Source organism: Fragaria vesca, linkage group LG7 (assembly GCF_000184155.1).
Source record: "Fragaria vesca subsp. vesca linkage group LG7, FraVesHawaii_1.0, whole genome shotgun sequence".
In the NCBI taxonomy this organism is placed as follows: domain Eukaryota; kingdom Viridiplantae; phylum Streptophyta; class Magnoliopsida; order Rosales; family Rosaceae; genus Fragaria; species Fragaria vesca.
The window spans coordinates 10,420,315-10,440,250 of NC_020497.1; the positions used below are offsets into that span (position 1 = coordinate 10,420,315).

The following is a 19,936-nucleotide window of genomic DNA, read 5'->3' on the forward strand; positions in this document are numbered from 1 at the left end:
GGAGATGAGGAAATTACGATCGAAAAGTAGGTGTAAAAATAGGAAATACCGCACCAAAACTTTAGTATGCAGACGTCCGCACCTGATCAGCATTGTATATATATATATATATATATATATTTATATATAGAGTAAATAGTCAACTATACAACAAAAGAGAATGAAAAGCAGAAAACTATGCAAGTGACACTACGGTGTCATATAATGTAGAACACCGAGCAAATGCGGACAATCATATTACAATCACAACGTTGATGATACAACATCTTCTGTGTCCACATTTAAGAGAAAGTAAACTATAACGATGCAGAATACAGAATAAAAGCCCCCACACAACAATTGAGAGAAGAATGGTATAGCATATTCCTGCAATTTACTTAAGACCCTAAACGGCTAATCAGGCAATTCAAAAGAGACAAAGCCATGGTAGGCTGAAAATATCACTACGTCTTATAAATAGTCCACAAACTACCCAAACTTTCCCTTGAAATATTGTCCAAATTTTTTCCTCAAGGAGAAAACCGTTTAGAATCTTACAAACAATTTCATTTATCATCCATACTATTATATTTGCAAGAACAGTGATAAGAGGTAAAATATCAAAGCACAGAAAGTATAATTCTGAATAAGAAAACATACCCAGATTGATGCATTATTCTTCGAATAGAGAGCATAGTCGGCTCAATATGGGAAAGAACATCTTGCTCCTCAGATGTGAAAATGTCCAATCTTTGCCGTGTTGCGGTATATATTGCAGCGACACTAGAATCATCATTCACCATTCCAGGTGATTTAGCAGGGCGACTATTCTTACCCTTCCACTCCCCAGCATTTGGACCCCAACTCCTGCCACCTTCAAAACGTTTTCTCTTGTTTGAATCTCCATTATGACCCCATTGTTGATGTCTTTCAACAGCTGCTTCACTTTGAGAATCCCACTGATTCACAGTTGCAGGTTGAGAAGTGTCAGAAGGTTTCTGCTGTCCCCAAGAGCCTTGAGACATCTCAGGAGACTTTTGCTGCCCCCATGTGCCTTGAGAAATATCAGGAGACGTTTGCTGTCCCCAGTTACCCTGATAATGTACAAGCTGGTGATCAGTGAATTAAGATGTAGAAAAGAAAGAACATATAGGGGATTCAAAAGAGAACTGGAAGAACAACAGATAGAGGATTGAGATGAGAAAAGGGAGAAAGAAGAGAACATGGTCTAAAGAGACAATGGTCCAAAGTTTTCAACTTTTAGAAGTATTAAAAGAAGTGGGAGAAGGTAAAGAAAGTGAGAAATTATGAAGAGGTTACAGTGAGAAATTATAGGCAAAATAGATAATTATTGAAAGCAACAACCTGTTGGAAACATACTAAATTAGCGACTGTGATAGAGTTGTTGGCATCCCAACAATAATAAAGTCTAAACTTCAAATTTTAAATTTTGTTAAAAAATTTTGTGTACAGGTAGACCAAGTTATGTGGCGCATTGTTATCCAACACAAATGAATGTGGGGCCAAGCTTCTACTTTCTTCATCCATTTTGGGTCTATAGCATGGTCTGGGCCAAGTTTTAGACTTTGAACCCTCAAAACAATTCTTTGTAATAGACTGGGTAAGGACTAGATGGGGTAAAATACTGAACTTTAAACCTACCGTTTTGAGATGGCCTTAGAAATTTAGGAGGTTAATAATCTTTCTCAACTCTGCCCTTTCTCCTACTAGAATTATAAGGGCCACAATAATTTTAAAACAGCTAGGGAAAGGTGATTCCTAAAAATTGAAAGCTACCTAAGAATTTTAGTAAATAATAAATCCTAAAATAATCTGGAACATAAAAAATTCATAAAAGCATTATAAATAGGGATTATAAATATCAATGGTTATTTGTAACCACCTGAGGTATCTCAGGAGACTTTTGCTGTCCCCATGAGCCTTGAGAATTGGTACTAGCAGGCTTTTCCAGCCCCCATACACCTTGAGAGACATCGGGAGACTTTTGCTGTCCCCAAGCGCCGTGAGACATCTCAGCAGACTTTGGCTGCTCCCATGTGCCTTTGGAAGTATCAGGAGACTTCTGCCGTTCCCAAGCACCCTGAGAAGAAGCATCAGCAGACTTCTGCTTCCAAGAATGACGGGTAGACTCGTCTTGTTCCAACTCAATATCACCTTTCTTCTCAGAACCTTTCATGCCCCATCCAGACCCAGCATTCTCCGTCTGGGGTTTTCTTACCCCAGCAGAGAAGTCATTCCAACCCTTGGGGTTTTCTACTGCTTTCTGGGACTGAACATCTGTTGATTCAACTTTACTCCCCCCCCTACCAGACCAACCATTCTCACTTTCTGTACTGGTTCTCCATGTAGATTGTGCATTTTCTGCATTTTCTGTCCCCCAGCCAGATGTGGCATCTTCTCTAGCCTTGGAATCCTCAAGGACTTCTGCAGTGAGGACATGTTTCTTTTCATTGTTTCTCCCCCATGCAGTAGTGGCATCTTCTGTTGCAGTCTTTGTCTCCCATGGAGATGAGGCATCTTTTTTAACAGCCTTGACGCCCCATGCAGACGGAGCATCTTCTGCAGCTGTCTTGGCTGTTCCCCATGGAGGCGGAGCATCTTCTGTAGCTGACTTGGCGCCCCATGCAGCCGGAGCATCTTCTGTAGCTCTCTTGGCTGTTCCCCATGGAGATGGAGCATCTTCTCTCACAGTCTTAGTCCCCCATGCAGATGGGGCATCTTCTTTAAGAGTCTTGGTCCCCCAAGCAGACAGAGCATCTCCTGTAGCAGTTTTGGCTGTTCCCCATGGAGATGGAGCGTCTTCTCTCGCCGTCTTAATCCCCCATGCAGATGGGGCATCTTCTTTAACAGTCTTGGTCCCCCACTGCAGATGAGGCATCTTCTGTAGCAGTCTTAGCTGTTCCCCAGGGAGATCGAGCGTCTTCTCTCGCTGTCTTAATCCCCCATGCAGATGGGGCATCTTCTTTAACAGTCTTGGTACCCCACGCAGATGGGGCATCTTCTGTAGCAGTCTTGGCTGTTCCCCAGGGAGATGTATCATCTTCTCTAGGAGTCTTAATCCCCCACGCAGATGTGCTATCCGCTTGGGTTTCAGCTGAAATGCCATCTTGTGTTCCAATTTTAACTGCCCCCCAGTCTTTCCCACCAGTAGAAGCGGTGTAGATTGAATCCCAGCTCGATTTTCCAGGAACATTTTCAAAATTATCAGGGAACTCGACAATATCTTCAAACACTGGCTTATCAGAACTAGAATTATGCTCTGGTGACAAGGACACATCTCCATTTTCATAATCCGGCACAAGATCATCAATTTCTGTTCCCAAAGCTGCAGTAGTTAATTCTTCTCCATTTGCAGCGTTCACCATATGTAGAAAGTTGAAAACATCTACGCCACCCACTTCGTTCAAGCCTCCCTAAAATAACAACTAATATGTAAATGTGTAGGCCATTTCAACAGAAAGTATGACGGCTACATTGAATACTGAGAATAACTTTAAGCCAAGTGAACTAACAAATCATAAAGTACCTCTTTTGTGTCCCAGAGGATTTCGAACCTGGAGCCAGTACCAACTGCTACATGTTTACCCCACGAACATGATGCAACTATGCTCGACAATGAATCCATATGACACTTTTCAGCTGCTCTCTCAAAACACTTTTTTGGTGTCTACAACCCAATAATGAAAACAGAACTTAGTTGCAATTATATTTCATCTAATTGGGAACTGTAACCAATTTTTCCTTCAAATATACTTACAAACAATGTTGCTTCTGTGAAGGGTACTTGTATATTCAATGCGCGAGATAGTGCTTTATAACCACCAGGATTGAATCCAACGAAATTTCCAGCGCATGTCATACTATTTGCCAACAGAATAAGATGCTCTTTGAGAACACCTTTTGCTACCATTGCAACAGCTTTCGCAAGGCGCTGCATCATCAATCACAAAATGTAAGTCCTTGGAGAGTTGATCAAAATTTCTTTCCATTTTTTTATTTCAAAAAGGACAGAGCTGATGAAAGTTTGAACCATAAGTAGGAGTAGGATTGGTGTTTCAGATTTCATGGTGTTGTTAAATCAATGTCATATGATGTAAAGCTTAATAAAGTACCTATTCAGGCCCATAATAAAGTAAAGCAAAGAATGTCACTAGGATGGCTCATGGAAATTTAGTCATATGAATCCCTATAACAAACACCTGGAAGGTGAAAGGACAGAGTTGACTACTACTTGACATTTACTGAATTTATAAAGAAATAAGAAAATACTGGTCTAAAGTCGAACAGCAATTTTGACAAAACTATTTAACTGGTATAGCAAGAAGAAATTTCTGAATTCGATTTTCCTAACTTGACTAGTACTCTATATTCCTTGCAGCGTTAATAATCCTTGGGTAAGACAGAAGGACTGAACTAAGGATAAGAAAATCCTAGTCTAAGTTTTAAATACACGTTATATGTGTCAATACAATCTTAAAATAAACAAGAAGATGCCGAGATAGTGGTAGGCCATACATATTATCGATCACTTATGAGTGTCAATACAAACACCTTTTGGTCAAGTCATTTAGAAAAATAAATAAAATAAAAAATAAAGAAAACATAGAGAGAGAGAGGGGCGACATATACATGACAGGACACCCCTATGATCAGCCCTATTATAAATTGCTACCTACACAGGAAATCACTTCTGGTAAAAGGTTACAAGATCAGAAATAAGAAAAATGTTATGAACTTAATTATAGTACCTGAACTGCTTGATCAAAAGCACAAGAAACCCCCAACAATTCCTGCACTTGTTTGATGGCATATGGAATGGAACGCCTGGTGTCAATCAAATGAAGCACTGGAAGGCAACAATCAAGGGCTATTCTCCACGCATCACCACTTTGTTTAACAACCGACTTCTCCAGAACAACATCCAAAGCCAATTCACCCTTCAGAGATTTGTTTGGGCTTCTAATCCAAGTTGTTGATTCTGAATTGATCCAAATTATATTGGCCGACGAAATTCGAGGATCACCTGTCCATAAGAAATTTCTATGTTTATGAATAAAATCAAGATAATTTTGTTTCATACCAATGACTTTATTGAATGGAAAATCAAAAATTACAATGAAAAAACAAAAGAAAATCCTTTAATTTTGGACGTACACCCAATCCTGAAGTCTTAGAAAAATTGAATTTCTAAAAAAAATCAAAAACACATGAAGCTGATGAGATACAAACTCAAAAGTTGAATCTTCAATCTTTTAAAAATCAAGTGATTTTGGGGAGTGTTTATTTTACACTATGTACACTGCAAGCATAAGTCGATGATACGAATTGCAGACACCAAGTCAGCACTCAGAAGAATCGTTCACTTCATTTCAGAGTCGCAAAACCAAACAAGTAATGAAGTTAAATCATTAACTCTTCATCTTTTTGCACAATTACTGTAAAAGTTACCTTTAATTACAGTTTTTAGAAGAACTGGGCAAATAAAGTCGGCCAACATTTGTGAAATGGCCTCTAACTCTGAATTATTAAAATCTTGGTAGAAGAACATCAAGCAAGGGGATCCAGATCTATTGTCAGCAGAGGACTGATGAAAAGAGCAACATTCACTGCAAACCAGAGTAAATCATTATGGAGTTTTTCACTTCAATACATATATCAATAGTTCTAATGTGCAGTAGTACAATTACAAGCACGAGAGGGGAAAGACTGCCAACTAGGTAGACTAGATGTATTCCATTTATGCCATATGTAGCCAATTCTGGATGAGTTGGGGATATATTAATTTTTTTTTTTAAATGGGACTTCATAATCTCTGGGCATCCTAAATGCAGCATCAGTGAAGTACTAGACCAAAAGGAAGCATTAAGTGGTATGGTAACAACAAGGATGATGCCTATAATTACTACGGCTTAGTTGTTAAGCCTTTTGTATTGTCTGTATTCAACTCCTCTTGTATATTCTTGTAGTTACCAGTTTAAGCCTCCAAATAAATTATTAATCAAAATAATCTCAGCTTAAATTGTTTTTAAAAATATCATATTAAACAGAAAAGGTTTTATTTTCCCTCACAATCTTACATATTAAATCATCATTCAGATAGGTAACCAAATAAAAGAAAATGACCAAGTTCACAAGCTAAACCTAAATACAAGCCATACAATAACCAACCTGTACGACAAAATTGTCCTTTTAAAAATTTCGCCAATGTTCATCTTCTTCCCGACCTTCTTTCTCCGAAATGAATTGATAGTTTCTTCGCATTTTTGAAGGATCTCAGACATTCCTAGATTCAGCTCCCGTAACAGCATCTGCTAAATAAGGCTCTCGTTACTCCAAAGAAACAGGCAAAAGCAACTTGGTAAATGAAAAAATTACACAAAACTTCATAATAATTAAAAACAAAGTCAACCTCATTCAAATGAACATGACCAACAAGGCCAGAGTCGATTTCCATGCTTCCTGCAGCTCGCTCTTTTTGATATCTGCATGCAAAATCATTGACAGACATTTAAGTAAAGACTTACCGAAAGACGGGACTATAATTCAAAAGTCACAATACAAGCATGATAGGTCTTATGCTAGACCAAAGGGAAGACAATTATGATGCATAGTCAGACTCGAAACAGGACCACAAACAAAATAATAAAGCAAAATTGCCAAGAATGATAACACATTACTAACCAACATGGGCTAAAGGACTGAGAAATATTTGTACATGCATACACATATTATAAAGTATATACCAAAATGCTGACAGATATATGAGGCTGACCACACTCAATCATAAACTGAAATTGGAGGCAGAGCATACTCAATCATAAACTCGACAGCAGTATCTTTAAGGCTGACTTTTTTCAAACGATTCTTGACCAAATATGCCGCATGTTCTCTGCAGTATTTTCTTCCACAACCACAATCATTCAGATACAGGACTACACGACGATCAATGAGCTCATTCTTGAAATTGACTTTGCAGAGTAGTATTTCCTGAGGAAAACAAAATAAAGTTACGTAATATTATGATGAACATGGGTGCAAGGAGGACAGATATTCAACAAATCCCATGAAGAGTTGCTGCTTGGTGTTAACAGAAGGTGACTATCATTTGTTAACAGAAGGTAAATAAAAATATTCATCAACCAAAACTACCTACCTTCATCAAATCCCATGAAGAGTTGCTGCTTGGCGTAGAATCAAGAACTGCCTTGTATGCTGGATTTGACATTGCTGTTGCAGCTAACACACCTACAGGTTCACCAGCAGGGAACAAATTCTCCGGACCAGATCCACTCTTCACGCCATATTCGAACTGAATTATGGAATTACTACAGACATTCCTCACTGTGCCATCATAGCAAATGACAACGTCTCGCAGTGTAGCCATAAGATTCTTGAATAGAGTCCCCGGTTCAGACAAACCTCTCGAGGATCGAACAATTACTTCTCTTGTAGCAATGGAATGAATCATTCCCTCAACTGGATCCAACCCATGAACAAAACCCCTATGAACCAATCCGAATTCTGCTGAGGGATAATCCACAATGTCAGATGGATACTTGTTCTGATACAGTGAGCTCACATCCTCAACCAATGTTTTTGAATAGAGTTTCCCCTGGTCATACAGTTGCCGGCCTAGAAATCCAACTTGTTGAACTACTTTGTTCATTGCAGAATCACTTTTAGAGTCAATTAAATCACCCAATGCCGATGAATTTAATATAAAATTCGAGACCGGTTCTTTTACTTTGCGGATGTGATTCTCCAATTGCATCTCAACAAGCTCATTATATACTGTCCTCATATGGAACAACAAAGGAGAAATTTCCTTAAGGCCCTTTTGGATGTCTTGTATAGATGCCCTAGGCAAAGCAAAATCCTCCAAACCCACACTGAACCCTTCTGAAAATAAATTCTCCATCAGCAATGGCTGCATAGAATTAAAGAAACTGAGAACATCTTCAGCACTTTTCTCAAAGAAAATAGAGGTACCAATGTCATTGATCAGAGATGGTACAAGACTAGTACTACAATCAAGTAAGAGCACCTCACTATCCTTGACCAAGTGTCTGTCACCAGAGGACTGAAACTGAGCAGGCAATGCAGTCTGCAATATCTGCAAAGCAGTCCAACATGGAACTGTAGAATTAGCTTTCAATAAAGCTGGTTGTGGCAATGAAGACGAAACAAACATGGCCAACTGCTGCATTGCTGCTTTGTTAAAAAAGTATTTCTTAAACATCAGTTTTAACGACAAAAGCGAATCAGTGGCCAGTTGCAAATTAGGCTTGCCACTGTGAGAGCTAAGCAGCTGCTTCTCCACTGAAAAAAGCTCCATAACTTCTGCCTTTGCCGCAAGTGATTGGGGATAGAACAGATGAATGCAATCTCCATCAAAGTCAGCACTTAGTGGCCCACAAATCAGAGGATTTATCTTTACCACCTTGTCCTCATGCACATAAACTTGCAGTGCTTGCAGAGAATGTTTATGCGTAGTTGGAGGCCTATTTACAAAAACAAGATCCCCATCCATTATCCTCCTATGCACCACTTGACCAGGCTTCAAAAATGTGTGCCCCTTTGAACCTTCTCTTAAAGAGTAAGTTGATGAACCATCGCTGTAGGTTAGGCATAACTTGCTATCTACCAGCTCTTGAAGACGCCTAATATTATGTGCATTGACCTTCTCCTCAAATGTAATTCTTTGGGCAATATCATATGGGATACCAACTTCATTCACCCTTCTATATGCATCCCCCGTAATCACTGTGCGGGAAGAGAATCCTGAACCCTTTCTGATAAACAATGTCCTCATTTTTTCGAGCCATGCTTTTGTCGAAGATTCACTGAGCTCCTTGGTCCCACCGAATCTTGCATCACTTTCACGTGATGCCTTTCCAGTACCCCTAACTTGAAGATACTGATCAACTGATTCTTGCAACAAATCAACCTCGTCAATTTCAGATTCAAAATTTGCTGCACCAGACCTTGAACTACTGATCTCTTCAACTCTTCTTAGAACCTTTTTGAGCATTGATATTGAAGGATCCTGGAAAAGAACATGCAAATGCTTGTTAGGTGTATCATGGACCCTTTATTGAATAGAACATTTTTCTTAAGCACTCCAAACAGAAACAACTAAGGTGTATTATTATACCAACCAACTTACCGCAGAGATAATGGTAACACCATCAGATATTTCAGGCACTGACAAGCAATTAGGAGGGACAGGTATATGATTCAAGATGTATCCATCTTGAGGATTATAGCCTCTAGTCGCCAGTTTTTTCTTTGTCTCTTCAGGGATTCTTCTGAGAATCTGCATCACCTGGTGGTCATAATCAATATGAATAACAAGTATTAGCGTGACATAAAAGGCATTCTGTAAGAAATGTATGAATAGCAATCATGACTACATATAATGTGTGGGAATTTTATTCTTTATGTTCTTTTGAACCAAGGCAGAAACATTGAGTAGGGGCAAGAAATCTTTACTTTCCAAGAACAATAGCATTGAACAGAATCATTGAATTTTGTCATTCATTTGGTCAGAATCGACAGAACTAGCAAACTAGTTCAACCATCAGACCTCTTAATTGAATAATATAAACCATTCCAGTTGAAACCACATGAAGCTGATAGAACAATATCACCATTAACTGTTTATTGAAATAGTTTATGTATACATAGGTTGCTCAATTTGTTAGATTACTATGATTAGTGAAGTTGTCTGGGTCTGTACAATTAAAAAAGATGTGGCGGTCATAGTAAAATTAATAATATAATAAAATATAAAAAAGAACCTACTATCTTCTAAAAAAACAACAAAAGAGCAAGAACTTCAATGATCCAATTGATTTAACCGATATAGGACAAACAATGCCACTTGACACTACAGACTAGCTGGTCATATTAGAAATAAGGATTTAATGAGCACTGGTTTGAATAAAACAGCACATTTTGCAGGTAGTAAGAAGCTAACCTCTCTAGGAAGCAAAATGTGTTTTCACGCCATCACCATAATGAAAACCATATCTTTCTAGGAAATATAAAAAAACTGTGACACGATCAAGGAGAAAACATGCAGGCAGTAAGAGTCTAACCTCTCTAGGAAGCAAAATGCGTTTTACACCATCACCATAGCGAAAGCCATATCTCTCCAAGAAATTCCAAAAACCAGGCGGTGGTTTTTTGTTAGAAGGTAGTTTCAATTGCAAGGAACAAACCCCATCTCTTGGCTTGAACTCTGTGATAGAAACTTGTGCAGCATCCTGCACAAAAAAGGACAGAACATAAGACTTGTAAGTAGAAAATAATACACATTGCACAAAAAGACAATACTTTGATAAGAATAAGTCGCTCAAAGCCTGCAAACTAGATTCCATCCTCTGTTGTATACAAAAGTTTATTATAATAGAAATCATTGATACTTTCATTCATCTCCAAAGTCCATCCACAGGAAGGATGATATAGCATGAAATATTGTATAATACAATATCAGCTGATAGTCCGTCAAAATGCTAATAATAAGCTTATAGAAGATAAATTCTCACTGTTGGTTTCAAACTTTTTAAAACCAAAGAGTAAAGCTCTGAAGGACATCACGAACAACAGATGAAGACATATGAGATAAGAAATAATTGTTCTTATCATACACAAATCATGTTCTGCTACATGTTAATTCCCAGTTTACCTGTACTTGAAAACTTTTTAGGGGATTCACAAACTAAACCACATTTTTTGGTTCTGGTTTAACCAAAGATCAGATTTATATAAAGTAGCAAAGAGAAAAAAAAAAGCAGATAAGAATCAACCGGCAGCGTCTAAAACTATTTGAAGCACAAACCCAAGGATTAGACCAAATAAGCACTCTGCCGGTAGTGCAATTTTTGCACCTTTAAAGTCATTAAATGTTGTTTATTCCTTGTCTTTAAGGAGTTAAAATTCACACCAAGATATATATATATAGATATATATATATATATGCTCTCTACCAATTAAATGAATACACATTGCAGTTTTCTTTTTCTTTTTTCAGAAAAGAGGGATTCTCATACCATACATTCAAGTATTTATCCATGGCAAGCTCATCCCATGTGTATCATTCAGATAGAACTTTTCGGAAACTCAAAGTAATGAGAACTTCAATCTCCAAACAAATACTGGTAGTTGGAGTACTAGTTGAATCAAAGAGTAACTAGAAGCATAAATTGGTAATTGCGTACCCAAGGCTCAAAAATATTGGTTCACAAAATTAGCATGTGTGTAGAGAGATAGAACAATACTAGACAGTTAAACACATGATACCTGATTTGTAGTAAAGAAAAGAACTTACCTCACAACATACTGATAACAATCTTTCGGCCAAACCGGCACTCTTGGTTGGGACCTGAATTGTATCAACCCAGCAAATCATTGAAGAAGAATATTAGTACAGAAATTTTATGGCTAGGAAACAGCTACTTAAATACACGCCAGAAGCCCAGAAAATAGTTTACTGAAATTTAATAACTGAGTAAATAAGAAAAACAATCTTTCGATCAATGACAGGTGGAAGGAACAATAAAACACGTGAGCATAGAATTGACATGGCTAGCAGTAATTTTCATAAAAATAGAATTGACATAGTTTTAAGTACAGACGACAAAGGCCTCCATGTTGGAAATAAATCTTGTACTTTAGCAAATTTCATAACAAAAACAAAAAAAATCATGTCAAGATTCCAAAGATGGATGCTATGCAGGATACTTATATACAAGAAAATGAAAGTGAAATCTATAAGATTTGAAGATAACGGTAAAAATAGCATGACTTATTCATGCAAACTTCATATTTCAAGCTAAAGAGTCAAATAACATAAAAGAAAATCCTTTGACAAGCTAATAAAACATATATAATATCTGCTTTGCATGCATAGATCTAATCAAAGAGACTGTTACAAAGGATGAAGTCAATCAGGTAGTACCTTGTTCTTTTTCATTTTTAAGCATTTCAAGCACAAGAGACTCAACAACTTCTTCAGCTCACTGACATGGTTAGGATGATATATGGGTACTGGTAAGTCAATGTATCCAAAGTGTCCTGAAAATGGCATAAAACACACATTGTCATTACAAGAATATTAGCTGGATTTATAATCTGTTTTCTTTCCTGTTACCTTATTTTGTGGCATTCTGTAAATTAATGAAAGATAAAACGGGTAACAAAAGAGTGTTATGCACCTTCGCACTTTCCAGGTTCGGATGTACCACAAGATTCACACTTTCCAAACTCAAGAGGAAGGCCAAGGAATGGGTTAGATAGTTGACTAGCGTGGCTTATAGAGCATCCCATCATCGATGCTGTACACTGCCATAGACAAAAAGTAAACACACAAGTTTAAACATTAAGAGCTGAAATGAGCTCAGATTATTGCATACAATAAGAACTATACATGTCAATTCTCCAATGCATACTGAATCAAAACGCGATATTTCTACTTACAATTTCTTGATGGGTTGCTAATCCGAATCTGATCCCAATCAGCTCCCCGTCTAAAACCGGTGAGCAAGAAGCTTCCTCCATTTTCTTTCAAGCTTTCTTTAAACACTGCCCCATAAAATAGAAGCGAAAAATGAGATTTATGTAGAGAGGATTTAACTTTTAATTCAAAACCAACATGCAAGTGTACCAACACAGCTTCCATAAGTACCAAATAATTAAATTTCAACACAAAAACAGTTTGCAAGAGGTAGCAACCTCTAAAACCATAAATACACAACTAAATATGGAAAATAAAAAAAAATAAGAAATATATATAACAGTTAGAACTGAAGCAATGTAGTTTGCTTGGTTTGTGAGAAATTGGGAAGAAAAGAAAGCCAGCACAAATCAGCCACAAAACATTCACAAACCCAAAATGTTTCGTCTACTTTCTCAGCTACTAAACGCAAAACAAACATGCAGAACAAATTTATAGAAGAAACAACTACATGGGTCTTTGCGTTTGTTTCTACTTCAACAGCTACTTCAAACCAGAAAGGTTTGAAATTCTTAAGAAGAAACCCAAAAACGCAAAGGGAAAACCAAAAAGAAAAAGGAAAATGTACAAGTCCTTGGAGTGAAACCAAACCCACATTCCATTTTCAACACACAAAATTCTCAACAAAGCAAAAAAAGAATACCCATTTACGAGAAAGGTCTCTTCTTTCTGCAAAGTCTTAAACTTTCTAAGCAGCCACACAAACACAAACCCAAAATGCAAACTAGTTAAGAGCCAAAATTCTCACAAAATTCACTCTGGGTTTGACCCAAAGCCCTAGATTAAGCCCTGAAAACGAAATGTAAAAACTTGGGTTTTGAACGGAGAGAGAGCTCTGCTCAAAAGCAAACAGCTTTCTTTTCCCAAAGCAATTTCCGTTCTCTCTCTCTCTCTCTCACCCAAAATTTTGACCCAAAAACGCATAAAGGTTTGATTTTTAAGCTTCTTACCTATGTGAAATCAATAGGAGAGAAATGGGTTTTGCATGAACAAAGGGGATTGTGGAGAGTAGAGAAAAACTTGAAAATGGGTTTTGGGTCCTCTCTTTCTCTCCCCACTGTGGAGAAGTGTGTGTCCAAAATACAAAACAAGGTTTTTGGGTTTTTCAAGAGAGAGAGAGAGAGAGAGAGAGAGAAAATGTATACGTTATTTGTTGTGGTTTTTACCTTAGGAGCCGTACAGGTCACTGGCTGTGTGGGGCTTTGGTATGAAATAACATTGCTACCCTCATTGACCATGTTTTTAGCTTCATGATTTGTCAATATGTGGAGGGTAGATTAGGGAATAACTTTGAGTAATATTCTTTGTTGGTTTGTGATTTGCCCCGACGGAGGGGAGGAGGGAATGAAGAGAGGGGACAAAACGTCACAGTGGGAGGCAGTGTGGCACAACCATGCGCTCTGACGGCTTTGACCATTTTGGTTGGGTTAACCCAACCATGGTTAAAATGTATAGTTGATGTGGAGAGGTGGTTTAAATGACCCTTTCTTCACCGACTAACTCATATTTGAATATTATGGTTGGGTTAACCCAACCATAAATAATTTGTGATCAACAAGTTAGTTTAAATATCATTTCTTTCAAAAATAAACTTGTTTGTTATGTATAGGCGATGTTATTTACGCACCCTAAATGTTGACCCCTTCTTCAAGAAACAACCGCATTTGACCATTTTGGTTGGGTTAAAATGTGTGGTCGATGTGAAGAGATGGGTGTAAATGACCTCTTCTTCGACAAGCATACCTCGTTTGTTGTGTATAAGGGTCGTCATTCACGTACCAAAAATGCTCATTTACTTCGGATTATTATTACAGTACTAACCTTCCTACAAGTGTCATGCATGAGCAGAATGGCGCATTCGCGCGTGCGAGTATGTATGCTTATCGGGCATGCCAAAAGTGATTTCGTAGTAACAATATTTGAAAATACTTGATTTGGTGTGTTTTCCAACATAGACTATTCACAATATCCCAAATTTAAATTGAAACAAATTAAAAAAAAGTCGGTAGAAACATTAGCGTTCTCAAATTGGTAAACTTTAATGTTGACAAAGCTATAACAATAAGTATGAGACTTCATTTAGGGTTGATGAATTTGGAATGAAACTGAATACAACGGGAGGTCACGGGAGTTGGGGCTTCACAACCCTTTCCCCGAATGTTGGCAAGCATGCAAGGCAGCTGGCAACAAGGACTCTGATCGAGATATATAGAGAGAGAGGTCGGCGACAGAACTAAACAGCTGATCCATTTGGGTTGCCCACAACAATTTCAAGGCCCAACCCAATTTGGGTGCTCAAAGGTAAACCTCGTTGGAGACCCAATTAAAGAAAGAATCTCGGTCATGCAACATAAACATTTTGTGACCATTATGGAGGTGGTCAATAATGCTTAATTGCAAATTTTGATAATTCTTTATTTTCGGCCTTTAATTTATTTTATATTTAGTAGGTTGTAAAGCATCAAATCCATACCCCTTGCAGTAGGTTCTCGATCTAAAGCAATTATGTAGGCCGAATTTTCATTCTCATATGTATTTGAATCACCAACTTCGGCCTTAATTTGAAATTTAGCTGAATGTGATTTTCCAAAGTCGGCTTTATTTCCGACAATCATGTCAAAATGTTCAACTTCTTCAACTAATTTAATTTCTTCTAGCTCACTTAATTCAGGTGTTTGCGAATCTTCTGGCTCGTGTTTATCTTCTACAATTACGACGGAATTATTCTTTTCATATTGGATGGATGAATGAGGTGGGTGAGAAACCATTAAAATCATATGTGTAATTTTTCGTGCTTGGTATTCTTCCTCAAATTTCCTCCTCTTCATGCACTCTTTCTTATGCTTCTGCCAATCCTCTTCAATTTTTTCTTTATGCCTTTGAAAATATTCATTCAACTCTTCTTAGCTCTTTTGGAATACGCTACTTGGAATGTCTTCGACAAGGATGCAATAGCCGATGTCATGGTTGTAAATTTTCAACGAGGACAACGAAACCCTAGCAGAGCTAATAGAGAGCGGTTAGGTCAAAATCACCAGTAAATAGAGCATTTGTCTTCGTAAAAGTAACAATAATCGTGGTAGGTATCTTGCTTGCAGTCTATTGCTCATAATTAGTTTGACAAAGGCACATAATTGCTTCATTTTGAGGCTTAATGTCATACAATATCTGAATATTATGATGAGATTGCAAATAATACAATTTCTTAACTTACATACTCAATAAAATCTTAGGCCTCAACTTCAAAGCAATGAAGCAAATATGGTATCAGCTCAACTTTTTAATGTACTATACTTATCTCCACAATATTACTAGCATCAACTTCCACAATATTATTAGTATATTGAAATTAACAAAGGGTATTCTTAATATAAAAGTTTATTCTAGATGATATCATTGCTAAACGCCTAAACCCAACCTCCACTCTTTTGGTATTACAATTATAGTTGTTATGAAATCAATTAGGAGGTGGAACCCACATTCATTCCTATTCCAACATGTGTAAATAAAACACATGAATTCTTTTATGTCGGAATCATCACTTATGAATTCTATTGCAGATAAGTAAATGTATCCTGAATTTTTTCCAAATTCGTACTGTGATTTTCATTCTAGTAAAAGTTTTTTTCTAGTAACATAAAGATAATTTATTCTAGATAGATATCTCATCGGTCATCTACTATATGCATCTTGGCCAAACTATCTAGATAGGATTAAACGGTGAAACCAATTGACTAGATAGTCAGCACACACGAGAGTACCAAATTAAGTCTCTATGAAGTCATTGAACTAGAGAATTTCATCGTCCTGTCTATTATATAAAGGACACACCCCTAAAACCCTCAAAACAATAACTTCATCAAGACACCTACCCAAATGCCAGCACACTGCTAACACCCACCTGCGAAGGATCTGGATCTACTACTCGATCACTTCCGTACATATATCTCACTCGGAAACAACGTACGGGCCTATCAAGTCGTCAAGATGCTCTCTCCCCAAAGGACCCTCTCTCGTGGTGGCTGGAACGCCGCCATTTTCATCATCTGTATATCTCAGACCCTGTAATTCTTTTTGTTTCTGTCAACGGCTATTTTGGTTTCATGAATTAATCAAAAGTCTTTTGGTGAATTAATGCAGTCGTGGAAGTTGCAGAGAGGTTTGCTTACTATGGCCTGGCTGGTAATCTCATCATGTACCTCACCAATGAGCTCCACCAGCCCACCGCCACCGCAGCCAAGAACGTCAACATGTGGATCGGTCTCTCCTCCCTCTTCCCCATTCTCGGTGCCATCGTCGCCGATTCCTACCTCGGTCGCTTCAAGACAATCATCTATTCCACCTGCATTTATTTCCTGGTATATATTAAGAAGAAAGAAAACAATATTGATTTCCTTCCTGGCATTTTTCCGTTTTGCGAAGGTTACGTACAGAATGAGTCGTAGTGATTAATGTAATGGCTGGCTGATAATGGTAATGACTGGCAGGGGATGGTTATGCTGTGCCTATCGGCTTCGGTGGTTCCTCGGCATTACCGTGAAGGGGCATACTTCGTGGCGCTTTATATTTTGGCCGTGGGAGAAGGCGGCCACAAGCCTTGCGTGCAAACCTTCGCTGCCGACCAGTTTGATGAAGAGACTGATGAGGACAAGGAGGTCAAGAGCTCATTCTTCAACTGGTGGTATTTGGCTATAGTTTTCACCGCTATTGTTGCCACACTTGGTATCATCTATATTCAGGTACTCTACATACCATTTTTTTTTTCCGACCAACAAAACAGTTTAACGTAATATTACAAATTTTTATTTGCTTCCTCCTTCTTTTTACTCTTTGGTTGTGTGCTGGGAATTTCTCTACCTGTGAATTTTGGTTGGCTTACATCCTTTTTGGTCCAAAATTGCACCGAGTATTGTTTTTTCTTTTTTGTTTTTTTATGGCAAAAATACACTTGAGCTTCTCTTTTAATCTTCGTTTTGGGGTCGGCTATGTCTCCGCCGTTAGCAACTACAGCATGTGGATGTGAGTTGGAAAATCTATCCCCCTGCGCCATTAAGCTAGCTAGCTCCACTAGTTCAAAAGAAAATTTAGTCTTCACCCCGAACTAGCTAGGGAAAGTTGTGATGATTTCTTATTTTCTGGACATACCCATGTGATTTAGCTAGTGTATGTTATCCTTGTTACGTCTCTGAACTTCTCAATAAACTAAATAAGAGATATGAAATCCACACACCATAAATTAAAATTCACACACATTTTTTCTTTTTTGGTTAATATAATCATAAAAGACAAAGTTTAAGTCAATAAAAGACAAAATTTAAGTTAAAAAAAAAAATGGTGTGTGGATTTCAATTTGGGGTGTGTGAATTTCATAACCCCTAAATAATTGAGTTACTTGTGCTGCTAACGCAAATACAATCGATAAATAAGTAGCTTTTCGGGCATATACAAAAGAAATGACATTTGTTTAAGCTATTAAACTTGCTTTAACATAAAAATTTCGTTATAATTATTTCAGGATGATGTGAGCTGGGTGCTAAGCTATGGTGTCTTGGCGGTGATAATAGCGGTAGGGCTGGTTTTATTTCTTTTAGGAATGCAAAGGTATCGGTACCAAGATAATCTGCTTGTTGGGGCTAGTCCCTTGACGATGGTGGCACAAGTGTTTGTGGCAGCAGCTCGGAAGTGGCGCGTGAAGCTTGGCCATCGGAATGATGTTGTCTACTACGGTGACGATGAGAGTGGGAGCAGTGGGGTTGATTCCAAGCACAAGACATTGGCGCGTACTAAACAGTTCAGGTACATGTCATTACAGTGTCGTTTGAACCAACCCATTTACGTATCTGCTGCGAAATCTTTAAGCAAGTTATTTACGTAATTATATTGAAGTCCAATTGTGCCTTTGGGTAGTCGGTAGTGGTTTGGGCATGAGAAAAAGGCACAAGGTCAAAACTAAGGTTGTAATCAAGTCGTGGGGATTGTGGGTGATGAGCAATAGGGGGCCATGGCTATGTCACTATATGTGAATGAAAATGTTGATGAAGTACTAGTTTATTAGTTGTGTAGACAATTTCAACTGCCACTTCGTCCCTAGACAATTTCACTCGGGCAAACTGGCACCTCGAGAGGAAAATTGTTTTGCTACGTAGAGGTGATGATGGATACGCATAGCAACCAAGGAAGTTGACCTTGTCGAGAAGAAAAGTTAGAGTTGGATAAAATTATTAGCCGGAATTAGATTAATTCTTATTTAAAGTCATATAAATTAAGATAAAATTGACTATTTCTGATAAACATTCTTTTCTTCTTCTTTTTTATAAATAAAAAATTACTATACTATATAATCTAAAGTTATAATCAACGATTACAATGGACAAAAACCGAAATTGGTTCAACCGTGACTTAATCAAATCCAGAAGCCTCGATACATTCTTACACCTAATTGATAATCTGATGTACTTATTTCCACATATATACTAGTGCTTTACTTTCATTTAGTGTTGCTCTCACATTTACCAGTGATGTGGTTCATGAATATGAATTATGCAACATTTATTTTTATAGCTTTGTATTTGCATGATGTTTTATAGATAGTTGCATACATCAATTTTAGAGAATCTACCTAGCTATGGCATAATGGAGGTGGTTCCACATCTATAAGATATTTCGTTCATACATGTTCAACGAATATAGGTAGTGAATGACCTTTTATCTGGTTATATGATTTGTTTTTTTTGTTTTTATTATCGTCAATTTCCTTTATATATATTTTTGTGTTCTAGGATATTCTCTATGTGTGTCTTGGCCTTATGCCAATAGGATATGTAGTTAGACTAGATCTATGTATTCATATCCTTACCATATTGGTATTGTGTAATTTCCTATATAAAGGGCTCCTATCAATGAATAAGATGATGATTCTCTTGCTATCTCTTTGTCTCTACACTTTATCATTCATCACGTTATCATGCACTTTGTTCTAACCCTAGAGCCAATAGCCCACCATTTTTTTTCTAAACCCTAAAAACCAAAACCCTAAAATCGGGCAGCCTTGTTTTTCCCGATTTCCGACCAAAATTCCGACTGTCCTCCACCGGAATTTTATATCCCCAGAAAGCTCTCTCCGTCCCGGATCCAACGCCGCCGGTCTCACCCTGAGAACCGGCCGGAAAGTCTCCGAACCGGCCGCCGGAAGATTCCAGACCGCCGCCGCTACCGACCACCTGTTCACCACCTTCCCTTGCTCCGATCAACCTGAAATTTTGATAGCAGCTTCCCCATCCAGAGCTGCTCCTCATAGCAAATTTTCAGCCCCAAATTCGAAGTATAAGTAGGCGAAACGTTATTTCTCCTCTCGGCAGCCTCTAGAAAGGTATGTTTTTGAAACCTTAAACTTTTCCAAGTTCAATAACTCGGGGATGA

The 19,936-nt window shown here is 37.8% G+C and overlaps 2 protein-coding genes across 2 annotated transcripts in view; one reads left to right on the forward strand and one right to left on the reverse strand.

Moving 5' to 3' along the window:
* The window catches only part of LOC101298468 (DNA-directed RNA polymerase E subunit 1-like), a 15,369-nt gene extending 1,812 nt beyond the window's left edge, over nt 1-13,557 (reverse strand). The window contains exons 1-18 of the mRNA XM_004308540.1: nt 13,468-13,557; nt 12,481-12,585; nt 12,219-12,345; nt 11,963-12,078; nt 11,333-11,374; nt 10,101-10,268; nt 9,167-9,325; nt 7,154-9,046; nt 6,812-6,987; nt 6,410-6,482; nt 6,169-6,308; nt 5,449-5,606; nt 4,749-5,023; nt 3,758-3,931; nt 3,527-3,667; nt 2,865-3,413; nt 1,883-2,812; nt 640-1,073 (exon numbers count right to left, since the gene is read on the reverse strand). Coding sequence (XP_004308588.1) covers nt 640-1,073; nt 1,883-2,812; nt 2,865-3,413; nt 3,527-3,667; nt 3,758-3,931; nt 4,749-5,023; nt 5,449-5,606; nt 6,169-6,308; nt 6,410-6,482; nt 6,812-6,987; nt 7,154-9,046; nt 9,167-9,325; nt 10,101-10,268; nt 11,333-11,374; nt 11,963-12,078; nt 12,219-12,345; nt 12,481-12,561 — 5,636 coding nt within the window. The 5' untranslated portion in view covers nt 12,562-12,585; nt 13,468-13,557. The remainder of the gene's footprint in view (nt 1-639; nt 1,074-1,882; nt 2,813-2,864; nt 3,414-3,526; nt 3,668-3,757; nt 3,932-4,748; nt 5,024-5,448; nt 5,607-6,168; nt 6,309-6,409; nt 6,483-6,811; nt 6,988-7,153; nt 9,047-9,166; nt 9,326-10,100; nt 10,269-11,332; nt 11,375-11,962; nt 12,079-12,218; nt 12,346-12,480; nt 12,586-13,467) is intronic.
* Nucleotides 13,558-16,368: 2,811 nt separating this feature from the next.
* Nucleotides 16,369-19,936, forward strand: part of LOC101298754 (probable peptide/nitrate transporter At3g54450-like) — an 8,366-nt gene continuing 4,798 nt past the window's right edge. Inside the window, exons 1-4 of the mRNA XM_004308541.1 lie at nt 16,369-16,565; nt 16,658-16,875; nt 17,005-17,256; nt 18,033-18,313. Coding sequence (XP_004308589.1) covers nt 16,505-16,565; nt 16,658-16,875; nt 17,005-17,256; nt 18,033-18,313 — 812 coding nt within the window. The 5' untranslated portion in view covers nt 16,369-16,504. The remainder of the gene's footprint in view (nt 16,566-16,657; nt 16,876-17,004; nt 17,257-18,032; nt 18,314-19,936) is intronic.